This window comes from Alternaria postmessia (genome assembly GCF_024291825.1).
Source record: "Alternaria postmessia strain BMP 2775 chromosome Unknown scaffold_11, whole genome shotgun sequence".
Lineage (NCBI taxonomy): Eukaryota > Fungi > Ascomycota > Dothideomycetes > Pleosporales > Pleosporaceae > Alternaria > Alternaria postmessia.
This window is the reverse complement of record NW_026260084.1, coordinates 457,121-474,567: the sequence shown is the minus strand read 5'-3', so window position 1 is coordinate 474,567 and position 17,447 is coordinate 457,121. Positions and strand designations below refer to the sequence as shown.

Genomic DNA, 17,447 nt, shown 5'->3' with positions numbered 1-17,447 from the left:
TTTTTCGATCTGCTGCATCATGAACAAGACCTCAACGTATGTGTGATGGGCTGGCAGTCTTTGGTTCCAAGGCGAAGGTTCCGTCGTCATCTTGGGTACGTGCATTGTGGCTCAAGCTTCGCTTCTCACTCAGGCTGTCTCACAAATTCGCCACCAACAACCTCACTGCATCTCATCACTTTAGCCAACCGAGCAACCTGGTCACTGGTTTCGCAACGTATCGTCGACCTTCCGGTCTTCGTTACATGCAGCTCCTATAGCAGAAAGTGTCGATGTCAAAGCAAGCGACACCGACGCCCTGCCTCCAGTTCTAGCTGGTAAGCTTTCAGTGTGACCACGGACTCCAGTCATCAGGAAAGCGGCAAGACAATGATTATTCCGATTTAGGATGAATTGTTGCGTCTCAAAGTTCAGGCGAATTCTCTCGCTTACGATTACGATCCGACGGCATCCCAGGTACCCATCGATACTTGTTCATGCATTCAAGAAACCCGTAGGAAACTGCGTTTCAGAATTCTCAAGTACTCTCGGGGGTTTGTTAAGCAGACCCAATACGATCATGCCCAGCGGCTAACTTTGGGGGTCGGAGGAGTACAGTTCGCATACAGCTTGCATTCATGGCGAATGCGTGTTTCACTCATGGTACCTGCCAATGTATTTTCCGCTCACGGTCAGGCTCTGCATTATTCCCTTGATGCTTCAAGATCAGCCAGCTGCTGTGAAGCTTACGGCTCACTCGAATACTAAGACTAACATGATGTCCTTAGGAGTACTGACGATGAACCCCGAAGGGTTCTGCTTTGTACCAACTAACCAAACTAGCTTATGGTGTGTCAGCTCACGCGTTCGACCAGTGCCGTATCAGCATCAAATACTTGAGCTTACCTATATCCCAGAAGTTTGGTAAGACAGCCCATATCCCTACTTAAGAAAGCAAGTACCAATAGGTAACTTGTCACATGCATCAACATGTATGGTCCTCCCAGGTACATCTGACTCCTTGGTCGTACATTCTAGCGCGTTCCCCGGGGCTACTACAATGGTACAGATCTGCTCGACCAATGTATATGCGCCGAGGTTTGCACGGACACTCCGGGTACATCTGCATCTCTGATACATCGGCCAGCCACATCTTGCAGGCACATTTGTTCCCTTCCGTGCCGCAAAGATGAGCTGGGGCAGTAGTATTTGATAATGATTACACCCACAAAGCACGCGCTTGGTCGATTTGCAGTCTTTCGTTCTAGTTCCTACCCTCAAACTATCGATAATTTGACTCTGGCAGTCAGACACCGGTAGCTATCGTTTCTCTGGTTTTACTATGGATTTAGCACATCAACCCTCACCAACATTCCTGGCCGAAAATCGAGGTCCAACTATCCAAGCGACGGCCTGTCTATTGATCATCTTTTGCACTACGTTCGTTGCTTTGCGCTACTATTCTCGCCATCTCACAAGCACTGCTTTCAATATTGAAGATGTTCTCATACCCTTTGCCTGGTTGGCTGAGGTAGGTTTGTGCATCGTCGGTATTGGTAGGCAACCCCTCAAAGTCCCTATAGCACACATTGACACATGTCGCAGTGATGGTAGAGAAAGCCAGCACAGGTAAAGGTTCCAATATGTTGACTGTATACGAGGCATAAGCTGATTTTGTACATCGATATTTCAGGTCGGCACATAGCCTATATTCTTTCCACGGATCCGGCGAAGATACGTGAGCACTTCAAAGGTATTATGATACAAGAAGTCCTACATCCAGCAGCTGTTGCATTCCCGAAACTCGTAGTGGTACTGCTCTACTTACACATCCTCACCAACAAGTATGAGCGCATGGTAGCTAAGGCGCTGGTTTTTCTTGTCTTCGCCACTTGGATCTCTTTCACGGTAGCTGTTATGTTCCAATGCATGCCTTTCGCTTTCAACTGGGACAAAAGCGATCCGAATGGACGATGCTTCAACGTTCAGGTCTTCGCAAACAGCTCAAGCGTACCTAATATTGTTACTGACCTAGCTGTTCTCATACTGCCCCTGAGAACAGTGTGGTGTTTGAAGATCAGTATTGGGAGAAGAATTGGGTTATTACTCATATTTCTTACTGGTAGCGTGTAAGTAGTCTTGCCATTTGTCGCTTCGTATCTTCTAGGATCTACATAACTAACATTCGTGCAGCGGCATAATCGCCTCTATAGTCCGCACAGTGGTGTTCGCCCGAACCCTTGCAGAAGCTGGACCTCTTACAGATGTGACATGGAACCATGTCTCTCTCACGAACTGGACGATGATAGAACCTGGAATGTACCTTCTTAGCGCTTGTGCTCTCTCTTTCAAACCACTCCTCCGCTCGTTTGCCAAAGCCCTACACCTCCAAGGTTTCATTACGCACACAAAATCTACTGTTGGTGGAACAAAGAGTCATGTCAAGAAGACATTCACATCGACCCAGACGCAGTCCGAGGTTTTCGAACTGGGACACATGAGGAACGTTTCCGAGTTTGGCAAATTCCACCGATTAAGCGACGACATAAAGAGTACCAGTACTGAAGGGAATGCTGAAAGAAAGATTGAAGTGACTGTAACGAAAACCATTGAGCTGGAGTCGGAAAGGAGAGTCGACGATGAGCGTTGGAGTCACCATAGTTTTGCGAGCGACCAGTTTGGGAGGGCGGTGTGATTCATCAAACATGTACTGTTCGAATAACTAGTGCATCAATGAACACATGCACGCTTCTGTCTTCGATGTTAACTAAGAGGGAGGCACATGGCGTTGCATAGTTTCACGGTCGAGCTCTTCTTTCGCAAAGTGCAACGTCGTCGTTGTAGTGCGGAACAAGACCGCTATCGAGGCCCACCTCTCCATACCCGCCATGGTCAACAGGCCACCCTCAGACCATCGGTGAGACGGCCTTTTGCTATACGATATGCGATGTAAACTAAGCATCTGTTCGGACTCCGTGCATACCGGCCCCAAAAGACGGAATCTTGGAAGGATCGATCGCGCGCGTACTTAGCGTGATGCGCATCTGACGCGAATTAACAACGTCGTCATGCATTTGTCTAGATGCCTCCACCTCCACCCAAAGTGACACCAGCCAACTGAACGCGCTCCATCACGACGTCATGTTGCTTATGGGGCGTCTCTCAACGAGCCACATGTGCTCGCGTCGGCGTAGATTATCCGCTGTTACTTGACCTTCTGATCTCACTGTTACGTCTACGTACATACACGAGCAGGTTATACTAAAGATGTCTTCTGCTTCTCGACTACTTGTACGCTCTGCAAGAATTGTCCTGCCTAGAACCCAATTTACGACTCGCATTTCAACACCTGCCAAAATCACTACCCCTCGATATTTCTCGACAACACACATCTTCCAAATGCCGGACCAACTCAAGGCTAGCGAGGTCAACTCCAAGACCGATCCCTCGGTCGCGAAGCAGTATGACGACGAGACGCCCAAGGACCAGCAGATCAAACAATTCTTTGAAATGGTAGATGGCAAGAAGATTTGCATGCTCAACACATACCGCAATGGTGTCGGTACGTCGCTCTCGATCCGTTCACTCTAAAGCCACATTCTTCCTCAACTGTTCAATGTGAATAAGAACTAATCAGCGCTTCAAGGCCCTGTTGGTCGCTCCATGGCTCTCGCCCGCCGCGACGGTCCCGACTTCCTCTTCCTCTCCAACGCACACTCGCAAAAGTTCAACGACCTGGACCAAAATAAGGAGGTCCAGATCTCCTTCCAAGACCTTAAGACTCAGGAATGGGCTTCTATCACCGGCACTGCCACAACAACAGACAACAGTGATCCTCGCATCAAGGAGGTATGGAGCCGCGGAGCTGCCGCATGGTTTGGTGACCTCGGTGACGGAAAGCACACTGGCGGGCCTGAGGATCCTCGCATGACGTTGATTGAGATCAAGAGCAAGTACGTATCGTACTATGTGACGGAAGTCGGCCTTTTGGGTTATGCAAAGGAGATTATTGCTGCGAACGTTACAGGTGGAGTCGCAAATACAGGCAAGCTTAGGGAGCTCAAGGAGGCGGATTTGGAAAAGGCACGGTCCATGTAAGTGCATACAAGCACAATCAACGTGATGAGATTGTGTTGAGGTCGTAGTAGATCTCCATCGAAGCTGTAAAAGCTTGCAGATTTATATAAACAATGATTTACTTTCCGAAGCAAGTAACATGAGACGATGTGTCTCGGATATCTTCAAACATTAGTATTTTCGCCTGTTATTGGATTGTGCAGATTTTAAGTAATCTTTGGCACGTGGATAATGTAGATATATCTGGTATGATGTGTCGACCAGCTTCCAGGGCTGGATAGCTTTGATTGGATCATGCCCCGCTTTCGTCATGGCCACGACGTTTGTCAATGATGTGATGACAACCCATGTCTATGGCGTCGAAGGTCACGAATGTGGCGATCACAGCTATATAATCTTGGAGCAAGTCTAAGGTGCTTGGGAGTCTCAACTGCGCCGACGAATACTCTCAAGTTTAGAACAGTTCACAGACCAAATCAAGTCACTATCATGGGCAAGGATCATCCTGACGCAGACCTTCACCCCGAAGCAACGGGACTTGCATCAGCCACAGTCAAAGTAAGTCTACTCACACCTCCTGCATGTTGTCTGTTGCTGACTTGACAAGGCTCACGCTGCAGAATGTCCGTTGAAATTATATTCAGGGTGGTTTTGCCCTTTCGTGCAGCGCGTCTGGATTGCACTAGAGGAGAAGGGCATACAGTACCAGTACATTGAAGTCAATCCATACCATAAGCCAAAGTCGCTACTGGATCTCAACCCGCGCGGCTTAGTTCCCACGCTACAGTACCAAGACAAGCCACTCTATGAGAGTACGGTTTTGTGTGAATTCCTCGAGGAAGCTTACCCTCAACACACACCGCACCTCATGCCTACAGATGCGTATGAGAGGGCTAGAACGAGGATCTGGACGGACTATGTAGGTAGTCGCATCATACCTGCCTACCACCGCTTCCTACAACATCAAGGCGATGGCTTGGAAGAGAAGCAAAAGGATTTCCTTAATCACCTGAAGGAGTTCACGCGCGAGATGGATGCCGAGGGCCCATTCTTCTCGGGCAAGGACTTTCAGCTCATCGATATAGTCATTGCACCTTGGGCCAATCGACTATGGGTATTTGATCACTTCAAGGGTGGCTCAGGCATTCCCGATGAGGGCAAAGGTGGAGAGGACGAGGAGGTATGGAAGAGGTTCAGGAAGTGGCTGTCTGCTGTTGAGAACAGGAGGAGTGTCAAGGAGACGCTGAGCGAGAGGCAGCATTACTTGCCGATCTACCAGCGATATGCGGAGGACCGCGCACAGTCTGAGGCGGCAAAGGCTATCAGAGCTGGCCGGGGAATTCCGTAGGGCTCTGTATGCTATGGGACGTGTGTTATGCCGAGTGACGTCAAGTTTAGGAAAGTCGTTCGGCCGTTTCTTAGGTGTTGTTGCCCGGGTGATGGTGTTGGTAAACGGGGCCCACCCGTGCGCCACAATGGGCTAAGCGTTAGCCCACCCCATTGATCCTAAACTCCCTTGAACGAGGATCCCTCACAATCTATGCGCCGGCGCTCCCAATATTGCCAGCAATCTCGACCTCACCACCCGCCAACATGTACGGATACACGGCGGGCACACCCTGCCCGGCGCCCTATTCCTCCACCAGCAGCTACTACAGCGGCTATGGAAGCCACTACGCGCCCGCCTACTACGACGAGAACAACACGACGGCAAACCTCGAATACACGACGGAGCTGAAGCCCGCTCGCCACGCAAAGCCACGACGACCGATGCGCAACATGCACAAGCCCGCCTTCAACCCGTCACTTGACATCTTCGAGGATGTCGCTCAGGAGGAGGAACAGCAACAAGCAGAGTTTGGCGTCAAGAGGAGGAGCCGCGCAAGCGTTGTTCCCGCGGCTGCCAGGACCAAGAAGAGCACCATACTTGCGCACCCAGCACAGAGGATACCCAAGCCTGTCGCGCCTGTCCAGGAGCCACACCACGAGAAGCCGCACCGAAGACGCGTTTCGCAGGTGCCCACCGATAAACATGCCTCAGACACCAATGCGACGGTGCAGTTGCAGGAAGATGTCTTGGAGAGGAAAGAACTCAAGAAGCAGGCCCCTAAGAAGGACTTGCGACGGAGGACCATTTACATTCCGTCTGATGACACGTCAGTCTTCACCATCCACCCTGGACAGCCGACACATGCGCCGCGCAACGTTCGAGAGACTTCGCCAGACATCGGCCTAGATCTGGTCACATTATCCGAGGAAGAAGGAAACAATCTGATGCCAGCGTTGAAGAGGGACAAAAAGGCACCGCGCAAGTCTCTCGCTGCACCACCGAAGCGAGGTCCCTTGAGCACAACATCGCGATCATCGCAGAGCTCATCCTTTTCGAGCGACATAGTGGGCTCAGGGGGCGGGAAAGAGAACATGCCACCAGGAATCGAGGCTATCGAGAAGAAGAAGATCGGAACGCATATTGAGATAAACTTCACCAAGGCAGACGCGAAGAAACCTGTCGCCAAAGCCCCCAAGGTCCACTTCAGTGCTCCCAAAGAGCCCGAACGCATACTTCATACTAAGAAACGGCCAGAGGGCTCGCAGAAGCGACCACGATCACACGTGGCTCAAGACGACGTACCAGCAAAAGCGCTCAAGGCCAGAGCAGACGGCACTGCTTCCGCCGCAAGTAGCAGGGCATCTCTGAGGACGACCATCAAGACTGAACGAGCGAAACTGGCCAAGGCGAAGCGCGCGCCACTTTCCTCCTCGCCGTTCCACACCGACAAATCTCCACCTACAGCACTGCGCCGCCAGAAGACTGGGAGCGTAGCAAGCAGCATCACCATGCTACACGAAGTAGGCCAGCGACCACAATCACAAGAGAAGTATCCAGTACTACAGGAGGATCTGGCACAGCCGGAGTTGTACGAAGACAACTGGCTTACCTACCAGGAAGTCGCCATTACACAACTTCTGAACTCAGTATTTGATTCCGCGAGCAGAGACCCGACCGACGAACAGAGCCCTGAGGACATGCGCAAGAAGATGCTTGCCATATACCACGATCCCGCTATACCGTCGCTTCACAAGCGACTACAGGCCTCACTACAATTTGGTGCGCTGAGCATACCGAAGGATCTCCTGGCCCAGACGCTCAGGCTCAAGGACGATGTTGGCTTGCGCAAGAAGTTCCTCAGCCTATGGACCAAGTCATACGATCTGAATGCATTACGTGCTGCAGCTGAGACTATTGTCGGCCGCCAAATTACAACGCCCTGTCGACTATCCACAGGTTCAACGTGCTCAGATGATGGCTCCCGCCAGTATCGCGCAGAGCGCCGGGCTATCGAGAGCTTTCTGTCTGCATTCCTGATCAAAAATGAGGATGCTGTTCGCGTCAAATCCGGAGGTGGCAGCATTGCTAGCCTTACACGCGGCGATGATGACTTCGGTTCTCAAGGCTGGTCATGGCGCCGTACTGCTTTACGAAGTCTGATGCTGATTCTGATCCTCGACCAAGCCAAGACGACGGATGCTCTATCAGGCTGCCTGTTCCAGACGACGTCACCCTACAAAACATCTGTCGAGGTCCTACATCAGTTATCAAAGATGCTGCTCCCTTCACACGGCGACATCACTCGACCGCTAAACCACCTCAATTACAAGGTCGAACATGTCCAGTATCCACTACAAGAGTACACCTACCAAATCGACAATATCGCCATTGACCTCCGTGATGGAATCGTACTTGCTCGTCTTGTAGAGTTACTGCTTTACCCGTCAACCACCCACACAACGCATCAAGAGGATACCGTCACTCTCAGTCTACCCAGCGGTGAGCTTCTTAATAGCTCCCTCGATTCTTCGCAGAAAGGAATTTGGGTCCTCTCCCAGCACCTCAAGTACCCAGCCATTGGCCGTCCCCAGAAGGTCTACAATGTCCAGATTGCCCTAGCTGCATTGAGTCATGTCGCAGGCATGCCCAGCGCAGCAGTCAGTGGCATCAAAGCCGAAGATATTGTCGACGGACACCGCGAGAAGACACTCTCGCTTCTTTGGTCACTTGTCGGCAAGTGTGGTCTTGGAAGCCTTGTTGACTGGCCGCAACTTGTCAAAGAGACAGAGCGTTTCCGAAACCAGTGGTACAGGGCCCGGGATAGCTATGAGGGACGAGTCCTTGATTCCGACAATGAAGAAGACGGGGCCACTGAGCTGGATGGCATGGCATATCATAAGCGTCTCTTGCTTTCATGGTCACGCTCCGTTGCTCGGCTTCATGGCCTACGCGTTGCAAACCTGACCACAAGTTTTGCAGACCCAAAGGTTCTAGAAGCCATCGTTGATACCTACTTGCCGTCGAATCTGACCATCTCCACCGAAGGGAATGAGCGACTCGGATTAGCAACAAAACTCAAGGCTGTCGGCTGCTCAACTTCATTCATTGCGCTTTTCACGCCACAACACAGCACAGCTCGTTCAATCCCAAGCAGAGACTTTACCCTCCTTACTCTATCTTTCCTGGCAAGTCGACTGTTGCCGCTTGCACGCACACACCGCGCAGCTTCTACTATTCAATCCGCTTTCCGCCGTTTCCTAGTCCGCCGTCAGGTCAGCACTCGCATACAAGCAATGAAGATAGCGCACAACTGCGCAGTAGTGGCGCAAGCTCGACAGAAGATGGTCGATGCTGCCATTGTGATTCAGAGACGTTGGAAGGCGATCCAAGATGCCCGCAACAAGCAACTTGAAAGTGACGTTTTGGCTTTCCAGGCCTTGGCCAGGGGTTGGGCAATCAGGCGATGGGTCCGACGTATCACCGCTGGTCGAGTCGGTGGAAAGGAGAAAGTCAGGAGGGTCAGGGGTGGATGGTAGCCGACCAACACGACAGACGATTAGTAGAGGTTGTAAGCACCATATGCGAATGGTCTATGGACTCAACGGCATGCGGAGAGGAAGTCGGAAAGCTGGAAACGAATGCTTAACGAAGGAGTTGGTTACGTTGTTGTTTTATGCTGGGCGTTTCTGTTATACCTACCTACCTGCAGGCGTTACAGTATGCTTTCATCCTTCATCGCGATCGCTAGATACCACTTACTGATTCTCGTCTCGTTTGAATTCTTACACCTTTTTGGTTTATCACTCTACCTCTACCTTGCCTTACAAATGCCATGGCGATCAAGTGAATGCTGCCACTTTGACAGAGATGTAAGTTTCTCGAGAGGTAAGCAAAGACGGCAGATAAGAACACACATTCCTTGTGTTGACTCCGCCACATCACGGTGTTCAAATATATGGTATCATAGAGAGCAACTGTTGCTCATGCGTAACTGTTCGAGATTGTGGATACGAAATTGCCGTATAGTGAAGCTACACAAACACTCGTTTTCTCTTTTGCTCCTTCATGAAATCGTATCTTCATACCACGTACGCCTTCTCATGCATCTAGCTAATATTTCTTCACATTCGGAACTTAGACCTTGTTCTCGATGCTGCGCTCATCCCTCAACTTGACCAGCTTCTCTATCGCTTCATCAAGCGGCACAATAACACCACGCTGCTGTGTTTCCTGATCATCACGGTTCCTCCAGTTCACAGCTCGGGCTTCTTGTTCCTCAGCACCAACGACCATGATGAAGTTGTACAGAGCAAGTTGCGCTGTGCGGATCTTCTTTTGCATGGTGTTGCCGCTGATGTCGATATCGGCGTGGAGATGGCGTTTGCGGAGGGCAGCTTGGACTTCCTTGACATAATCGTTTGCACCCGGCATGACGGGAATGACCATGACTTGACGAGGAGAGAGCCAGAAAGGCCATCGACCGGCGAAGTGCTCTGTAAGGATACTACTTCTGTTAGCAAAGATACTTGGTTGTTACAAAGGAATAAAGCTTACGCGATGAATCGCTCGAAAGATCCATAGATAGCACGATGAATCATAACAGGACGGGCATAACCTGGTTGCGGTTCCTTGATCTTCTTGGGGATGGTAACATCGGCACCTTCCAGCTTCTCCTTCTTCTGCTCGATGTGTTCGCCTTCCTGTGGTTGGTCCTTGGATTTTGTAGGAATAACTTCAGATGTCATGTACTCAAGCTCGAACTGGTTTGGCAATTGGAAATCGAGTTGAATGGTGGCACACTGGAACTCTCGCTTCAAAGCGTCAGAGATGGTGATGTCGATCTTGGGTCCGTAGAAGGCACCGTCACCAGGGTTCAGCTCCCAAGCACCACCACCAGCAGCGGTAAAATCATTAAGAGCGTCAGTCAACTTAGCTTCTGCCTTGTTCCAGGTTTCAATATCACCAAGGAAACCCTCTGGACGTGTGCTCAACTTCAGCTTGAACGTGAAGCCGAACTTTCCATATACCGCCTTCAGAAAGTCGAAGAGTGCAAAGATCTCTTCTGTGATCTGATCTTGGGTACAGAATACGTGTGTGTCATCTTGCTGGAATCGGCGGACTCGTGTAAGACCAGTAAGCGCACCACTAGCCTCATTTCGATGTAGAATACCAAAGTCAGCCATACGGATGGGCAATTCCCTGTAGCTTCGCTCACGATGCTTGAAGATGAGACAGTGTCCAGGGCAGTTCATAGGCTTCAGCGCCCACTTCTCCTTCTCGACATCAAAGGTAAACATGTCTTCCGCATAGTGCTGCCAGTGACCAGAGATCTTCCAAAGCGCCGAGTTGTACATGTTCGGTGATGCCACCTCCTGGTACCCACGATTCCAGTACTCCTCGCGCAGGAATGCTTGCAGTGTGTTGTAGATGATTTGACCGTGTGGTAGGAAGAAGCAAGAACCGGGGCTGAACTCGTGGAAGAAGAACAGCTCTTGTTCTTTTCCAATCTTGCGGTGGTCTCGCTTGGCGGCCTCCTCGAGGAACTTGAGATGGGCCTGCATCGCGTCCTTGTCTGGGAACGAGACACCGTAGATACGCTGTAAGCTGTCGTTCTTGGCATCACCCAAGAAGTATGAAGCAGAGTTCTTCATGACCTTGAATTGCTTTATCCGTCCGGTGTGCGGTACGTGTGGTCCTCGGCAAAGATCGATCAACGGTCCATTGCGGTATACGGTGGTGAAGGTACCGTCTGCGATCTTGTCCTTGATGATGTGCTGCTTGTATTTGTTCGACTTGAACATTTCGAGCCTGGAAAGGTCAGAACAGATGCCTGCACATGAAACATGGAGCTTACAGGTCGTCTTTGGAGAGAGTCAAGCGCTGGAACGGCTGCTTCTCCTTGACAATGGAGTTGACAATGGTCTCAAGCGGCTTGTGGTCGGCAGGGTCAACTGCAGCGTTTTCTGGAAGAGCCATCTGTTATGCGATTAGTTGACATCATCTATCGATAGGAGCGAACTGACCTCGTAGTAGAAACCGTCCTCAATTGGAGGGCCAATGCAAAGGTCGCAACCGAACCTGCGTTCCGATGCTTCTCCCAAGATATGTGCGCTCGAGTGCCAGAAGACCTTCTTGCCTTCCGGGTCGTCAAAGGGTAGGAGCTCAAGCTTGCAGCTCTTCTCCAAAGGTCGCTCGAGATCCCACAGTGTCTCATCTGGTGTGCCCTTGTCCAGACGTGCAACGACGGTGCGCTCGAACAGACTCTTTGCAATGTTTCGCGCAATGTCGGCAGGGCTGGTGACCCATGACTCTCCTTCGATGTTCTTGCCGTCCTCGAGTGTAATGGTAATCTTCTCTGTAAGGCGCGATGTGTCAGTACGGTGGGTGAGAGGACTGTGGTCGTGAGGTGGTGAACATACCGCGGGGCTTCTGGGCGATCTCCTCGTCGTATTTCGCCTTGAGCTTCTCGAAGATTTGGATGCGGTGGTCGATAAAGGCTGGCGCAGGGTCGAGCATCAATGGACGACCATCACCACCATCTCCCTTAGCCTTCTTCTCCTTCTTGGGTTTAGGGGCCTTGTTCTCCTTTTGTGTGACTTTCTGCTCGGCAGCTACGGACAGGTTCTTGACACCCTCGACAGCCGAGTTGACTGCGTCTTTGACTGCGTCAGCCATGTCGATGTTGTGGTGGAGTGTGAGGCGCGTTCGGCGGGGTTGTATGAGTTGTGAGTCAGTCGTATGCGAGGTACAGTAACCCGGGAGCGTGGTAGAGGCCGGGTGACTCTATGGTGAAGATGGAGGCTGCACTGACTCTAACCCAGGGTGAAAAGCCACGTCTGGAAGCAAAGTAACGTCAGACTCGAAGCCAATGCCAAAAAGAAGAGCGCGCGCACGACAGCCCACTTAGCCTTTAGAGGCGCATTTGGTGGGGTTGCATGCGGCGGAAGGAGCCACCGGCGAAACGTGGCACCGATTGGTTGCGCTATCTGCAACTTCATTTTCAGTTCGAACTTTTCGCGAAGCTCTAGACCAAGCTCACCTTTCGCGCACCGATCCACTTTCACCACAACGAACAACATGGCATTTCGCGGTACTCCTCGTGGCGGACGTGGCGGCGGCTTCGGCGGACGTGGCGGATTTACTCCTCGTGGAGGTGTGTAGCACGCTCCAAGCTATCCTCGACTTTTCAGCTAATGCGCGACAGGACGCGGTGGCATGGGAGCCTCATTCGGACCCCCAGACACTGTCATCGGTACGTGTAGCGATCAAACTGCAAGCAATTCTGCTAATCCCCGTGCTAGAAATGGGCAAGTTCGTTCACGACTGCGAAAACGAGATGTTCTGCGAATCGATAAACACAAAGATCCCATACTTCAACGCGCCCATCTATCTCGAGAACAAGGTACACAGATTGCGACAAGAAACAATGAGGATAATGGGCTGACCCAGCTATAGACGCCCGTTGGCAAAGTCGACGAAATCCTCGGCCCTTTGAACCAGGTCTACTTCACCATCAAGCCCCAAGAGGGCATACAAGCCAAGTCCTTCAAGGCCGGCGACAAGTTCTACATTGGAGGCGACAAGCTGCTGCCTCTTGACAGGTAAGCCAGCTTACATGGCCTTTGGGAGTTTTGCGCTGATCAAATTAGGTTCCTTCCCAAGCCCAAGCCCGTTGGTGGTGTCACCAAGCCTAAGAGGCCTGCTGGCGCCGGTCGCGGAGCACCCCGTGGAGGCTCTCGCGGTTTTGGAGGTCGCGGCCGTGGAGCACCCCGAGGACGTGGTGGACCCCCTGGACGTGGAGGCAGCTTCGGTGGCCGTGGAGGAAGCGGATTTGGCGGCCGCGGTGGCGGTGGTGGTGGTTTCTCAAGAGGTGGACGCGGTGGTGGACGTGGACGAGGAGGATACTAAGTGCCTCGGACTGGGACGGCAACCACCTCTTTCGGAACACGCTGGCAATGCGCAACCGTTTGCGCTGCCGTTTCGGCTCGATCCTACGACTACCTACCGATACCATGATCATTTGAGGCGTTTTGGAGTTGATGGGATCACTGTATCATGTCTAGACATGGCGCCTTGCTATGGACACTCTGTGAAGGGTGCGCGAGTTATATTTTCTAGTCAAATTACTCTGAAGTTCAACTTGCCCGATGCATTTGGGCGAATGAATCCTTCTCCAGAGTAGAGTTCTGCAATAGCGCGCCCGTGCTGAACAAGCTCGGAAGGTGATGCAAGTCGAACTCGTCAAGTCAACTATGATGGTTGCGGAAAGCAGACCAATCTTGATAATCCGTCTTGGAGTACATCTCTCAAGTGGTAGCTTTATTTGATACTGCAACTACAGCAAAGAGTGCTGAATCTCTGTACACGCCTGCTGAATACTGATTTGCGTAGAGCAGCAGCGGGTCCGATGTCCAACCTCGGAAACATCAGCATCAACAACATGCACAGGCTGACTATTTGCAACGCATTAAAGATTACTCACAAACAATAATCCAGACGTCACAACTGTCAAATGCCCCAAGCATCCTAGATGGCCAACATTCCAAGTTTCCGGCAATGGCTGTTTTTGCCGCGCCCAATAGTCTCGTTCCCAGCCCCATCAAAGCTTGGGAGGCTGGCATGATGGTTCCTCGGACCACAACAACAGGGGCTTTCGCAATTTCAGCATCTTGTAATTGCGATTCCCATCATTCTGTTCTCCGCGTCTCTGCGAATATCGTTTCCGATTCTCCTACCCATAAACACAGCATTTTGAGGGAAATTGTTAACTGTTGAAGCACCTCCGAGACCTCCGCATCCGCCCCGCAACACACTCACACGTTGCTGAGGTTACTCGTAACGTCATTTATCATCCGACGCACCTTACGACCACCCGGGCAAGAAGTTAACGCGCCTTTGCGATAAAAGCAAGCGGGAACCGGGAGCGAAAAAGCATCAGCCTCTCGTGGTACAGGAGAAGGGAAACATTGCGACATTGCAGTAGCGCCAAGTCCCAAGCCCAATCTGCGGATAGGCGGCATCGCAAATCAAGGCCACAAGGCTCTGTACCTAGAAGCGCAAGCGATTTGGACCTGGAGAAGCTTCCCACCAGCCGACCATCACTGTCAACCACATTGCGCACAACCACAGCATCCTCCTAGTGCAAGCTCGACCACAATCGCATACTCCAGCCCCATCTCAACGTAGCCGCCGAGGCGCGAAAGACCAACGCAATGGCGCGCGCAGGACATTCAGGCACAGTTGTAGGCTCAGCGATAGTAGTACGGGAGAAGTACTACTGGCCCGACCTACAGCTGAACCTCTGGACAATTGTCATGCTGGCAACAGCTGGAACAATATTGGGAATCAATGCGCAGTTCATGGCAATACAAGATCGCATGGGATTAGGAACACCTTGGTACGCCCAATCCGCAACTTCAGATATAGTCAAGATGTCGAGAAGGGAAAACATGTGTAGTAGAACAATTGTACTAACAAGCTCCTTAGGATCATGCCCTACGGTGTCACAGTCGGCACACTGGCTATAATCTTCATCATCATAGAAATCGTCTTCATTGCGCAACGGAAACTACTCCCAGCCACCATGATGCTACTATCCTTTATCCTCCTCGTCCTCTTCATAGCCGGAATTATCGGAACCGCGATACAACTCTTCGCAGGACCAAATATCAACAACCAATGCAACACATACGTCTTTAACGACGACGCAAGTGGACCAAATGTGGATACATTGGCGTTCCTACAGCAGAGGAACATCTGTGAGTGTTCTCCCGAGCTTATAAGCAGCGTTATAGCTTGCAATTATGGAGTATCATGTGGCTAACAAAGGATAGGTCAATGTTGGCAAGCTGAATTCGCTTTTTGGATTATCGGCAGCATATTCCTCGTCTGGATGATGGTCATGGCCAGCCAGGTCAACTCGAACCAATATGCTCGATGATCTGGCGGCTCGGATCTGCCAATCTACTTCACTTCTCAGGACTCTGGTCCGTCTACTTTTTGTCTTTGATATTAGTTTCTTTACTGCCTAAATTGATGGGCCATGTGTATATGATGGAGCACCATTGCGGGTGTTCTAGTAGTAGCGGCGGCGTTATACCACTGTTTTTCTTTCTTTCTTCATTACGAGATACCGAAGGAATGCATGCAATGGATGGAAGGATGGAAGGAAGAAACGATATGTGATCGGAGCGACGGACTATTTAATCGTCGCAGCAGTATGATGTATAGAAGCAAAATAGCACCTTAAATAGTAACTACTCAAACTTGAAGACTTTGATCACATCTTCAACGTGCCAACATGCCATGAGACTACCTACCTAGGGACAAGGGTATGTATATATATCACTACTTAGCCGCTGGGCACGTAACCCTTCTTTCCCACAAGGATTGGAACCTTTCGGGCACCGGGAGCATCCAACATGGAAACTCTGCTATAACAGTGACCGGTACCGCAACTTCACCTGCATTTCATATTCCCTGCGTCGGATTCCCAGCTCCACCATTTCCTCTCCCTCCCCGCGGAATTCAAGAGTACGTACTGCTATAAGCACCAAGCCTAGTTTTCTTACAGCTAGGGCAAACACGAACACGAATATGTACCACCGAAAGCAGGTTTGATAGAACCCCATTCTCAATGATAGGATTCCCGGGGCTTATCCTACCCGGAGATGGAGCCGCGGGTCACGCTGGACATCAGGCTAACACTACGGGCAAAGAACAAAGAAGGAAATGGCCGGAAAAAGAAGACATGAGGATCTTCTGCCCTACAGCATTGTAAAACTTGCGAAAGCGGTACTGCGTCCTTTTCTTTTTGGCTTCAAATATTGTGTTGACAATGATGCTTCACCGCACCGTTCCGTCCCATCACCTAGCCGACGACGTCCAAACCAGAGCCCATGCCGTGATCCATGCACTAAACACCAGCCACCGCCTGACAACCACTAAATCGGCGATCATCTCGTCATTAATCCACACCAGCCATGCAGTTTCCAGCCTTTCTTACATCATCACGTTTCAATACCAGCTATACTTCCATATCAGGTCTTAATCGTTACCCTTGGCGACCAGGGGCGAGCCTTGCGTTTTCATCCCACTAGCCAATCACAGTATTTTAAAGGGGACACGAAGTTGGCACGAAACGCGTCGGCAACCCATAGAGCGCGTTGGTTTTGTCATCGCTCATTGGTTGAGAGGATATTCGGAGGTTAGGAGGAGGAGGGTTGTGGCTGGCTGCTCCTTGTAGAATGTTATGACTCTTATCTGGGCTTAAGTGGCTCGAGGGTGCTGGAATTGCTCTGTGTCATGTATGTAGGGCATATGCAGTTAATACCCTCATGGCGTGGTATCATGATGGCGTGGTGATCATGGTAACCTTGGTGGGCTAACGCTGATTAAGGTTGCCCAAGCGATGTCCAGTTTACGCCATCCTTCCACACCTCGTTGATCATGTTCGCATTTGTCGCGTATCGATAGGATGTATAGTATAGTGGCCGGAAACGTGGTGTGCATAAGGGTGTGGCATCGCGGTGGTTTGTTGCCGCGCACAGCGCAACGCATGCTAGACACATTAGCAGAACCGAAAAACAGGCGTATACGGCATTTATCATTTAGTACGTTTTATTATTCGCCTATATGACCGCACCCCGCAATACAGGTGCATAGTGTGTGCCTGGCTAGTCCTTCGGTCCCAATCTACCGAAATCGCATAATGTAATGCTGCTGCACTATGCTGTGATGTGCTGATAGCAAACAAATGAAACGGAAAATAGCTTAGAATACAGTTGCTAAAGAAGTGTGCAAACGGGATATATGTCAATAGGTGGTACAAAGCGCTTGCGTTGTAGCCAGCTCGATTTTATCGCCGGGGAATACTTGGCGGATGCATGCGAAAGATAACGTAGAAGACGTGTGCAGTGATGCATGGGTTGTGTCGATAATGCCTTCCATAATCCAGAAAGAGGCCAAGCCTCCGTGAACGCCATGCTTAAAAGAATCCAGATGAGAATAAGAGAAGCCGCTCAATAGCAGCAATGCATGGAATGGTAGTTGTGCGATGCAC

At 50.8% G+C, this 17,447-nt stretch overlaps 5 protein-coding genes across 5 annotated transcripts; 4 read left to right on the top strand and 1 right to left on the bottom strand.

The window, feature by feature from the left end:
- Nucleotides 1–1,321: 1,321 nt before the first annotated feature.
- J4E82_002845 (uncharacterized protein) lies at nucleotides 1,322–2,674 on the top strand (the record flags this gene model as incomplete). Its single annotated transcript, XM_051729140.1, has 4 exons — nucleotides 1,322–1,535; nucleotides 1,585–1,608; nucleotides 1,673–2,108; nucleotides 2,173–2,674. 4 exons carry the CDS (start codon nucleotides 1,322–1,324, stop codon nucleotides 2,672–2,674), a joined length of 1,176 nt encoding a protein of 391 aa, XP_051591232.1.
- Nucleotides 2,675–3,378: 704 nt separating this feature from the next.
- On the top strand, nucleotides 3,379–8,922 carry J4E82_002844 (uncharacterized protein; the record flags this gene model as incomplete). Its single annotated transcript, XM_051729139.1, has 6 exons — nucleotides 3,379–3,541; nucleotides 3,626–4,073; nucleotides 4,515–4,614; nucleotides 4,664–5,400; nucleotides 5,455–5,492; nucleotides 5,582–8,922. The coding sequence occupies 6 exons, from the start codon at nucleotides 3,379–3,381 to the stop codon at nucleotides 8,920–8,922; spliced, it is 4,827 nt and encodes a 1,608-aa protein (XP_051591231.1).
- Nucleotides 8,923–9,520: 598 nt separating this feature from the next.
- On the bottom strand, nucleotides 9,521–12,061 carry J4E82_002843 (uncharacterized protein; the record flags this gene model as incomplete). The annotated part of the gene is made up of 5 exons (XM_051729138.1): nucleotides 9,521–9,890; nucleotides 9,941–11,194; nucleotides 11,241–11,362; nucleotides 11,410–11,741; nucleotides 11,806–12,061. 5 exons carry the CDS (start codon nucleotides 12,059–12,061, stop codon nucleotides 9,521–9,523), a joined length of 2,334 nt encoding a protein of 777 aa, XP_051591230.1.
- Nucleotides 12,062–12,463: 402 nt separating this feature from the next.
- Nucleotides 12,464–13,294, top strand: GAR1 (H/ACA snoRNP pseudouridylase subunit; the record flags this gene model as incomplete). The annotated part of the gene is made up of 5 exons (XM_051729137.1): nucleotides 12,464–12,539; nucleotides 12,591–12,638; nucleotides 12,688–12,788; nucleotides 12,842–12,987; nucleotides 13,036–13,294. The coding sequence occupies 5 exons, from the start codon at nucleotides 12,464–12,466 to the stop codon at nucleotides 13,292–13,294; spliced, it is 630 nt and encodes a 209-aa protein (XP_051591229.1).
- Nucleotides 13,295–14,598: 1,304 nt separating this feature from the next.
- Nucleotides 14,599–15,326, top strand: J4E82_002841 (uncharacterized protein; the record flags this gene model as incomplete). The annotated part of the gene is made up of 3 exons (XM_051729136.1): nucleotides 14,599–14,783; nucleotides 14,873–15,144; nucleotides 15,220–15,326. The coding sequence occupies 3 exons, from the start codon at nucleotides 14,599–14,601 to the stop codon at nucleotides 15,324–15,326; spliced, it is 564 nt and encodes a 187-aa protein (XP_051591228.1).
- Between the last annotated feature and the right edge of the window lie 2,121 nt (nucleotides 15,327–17,447).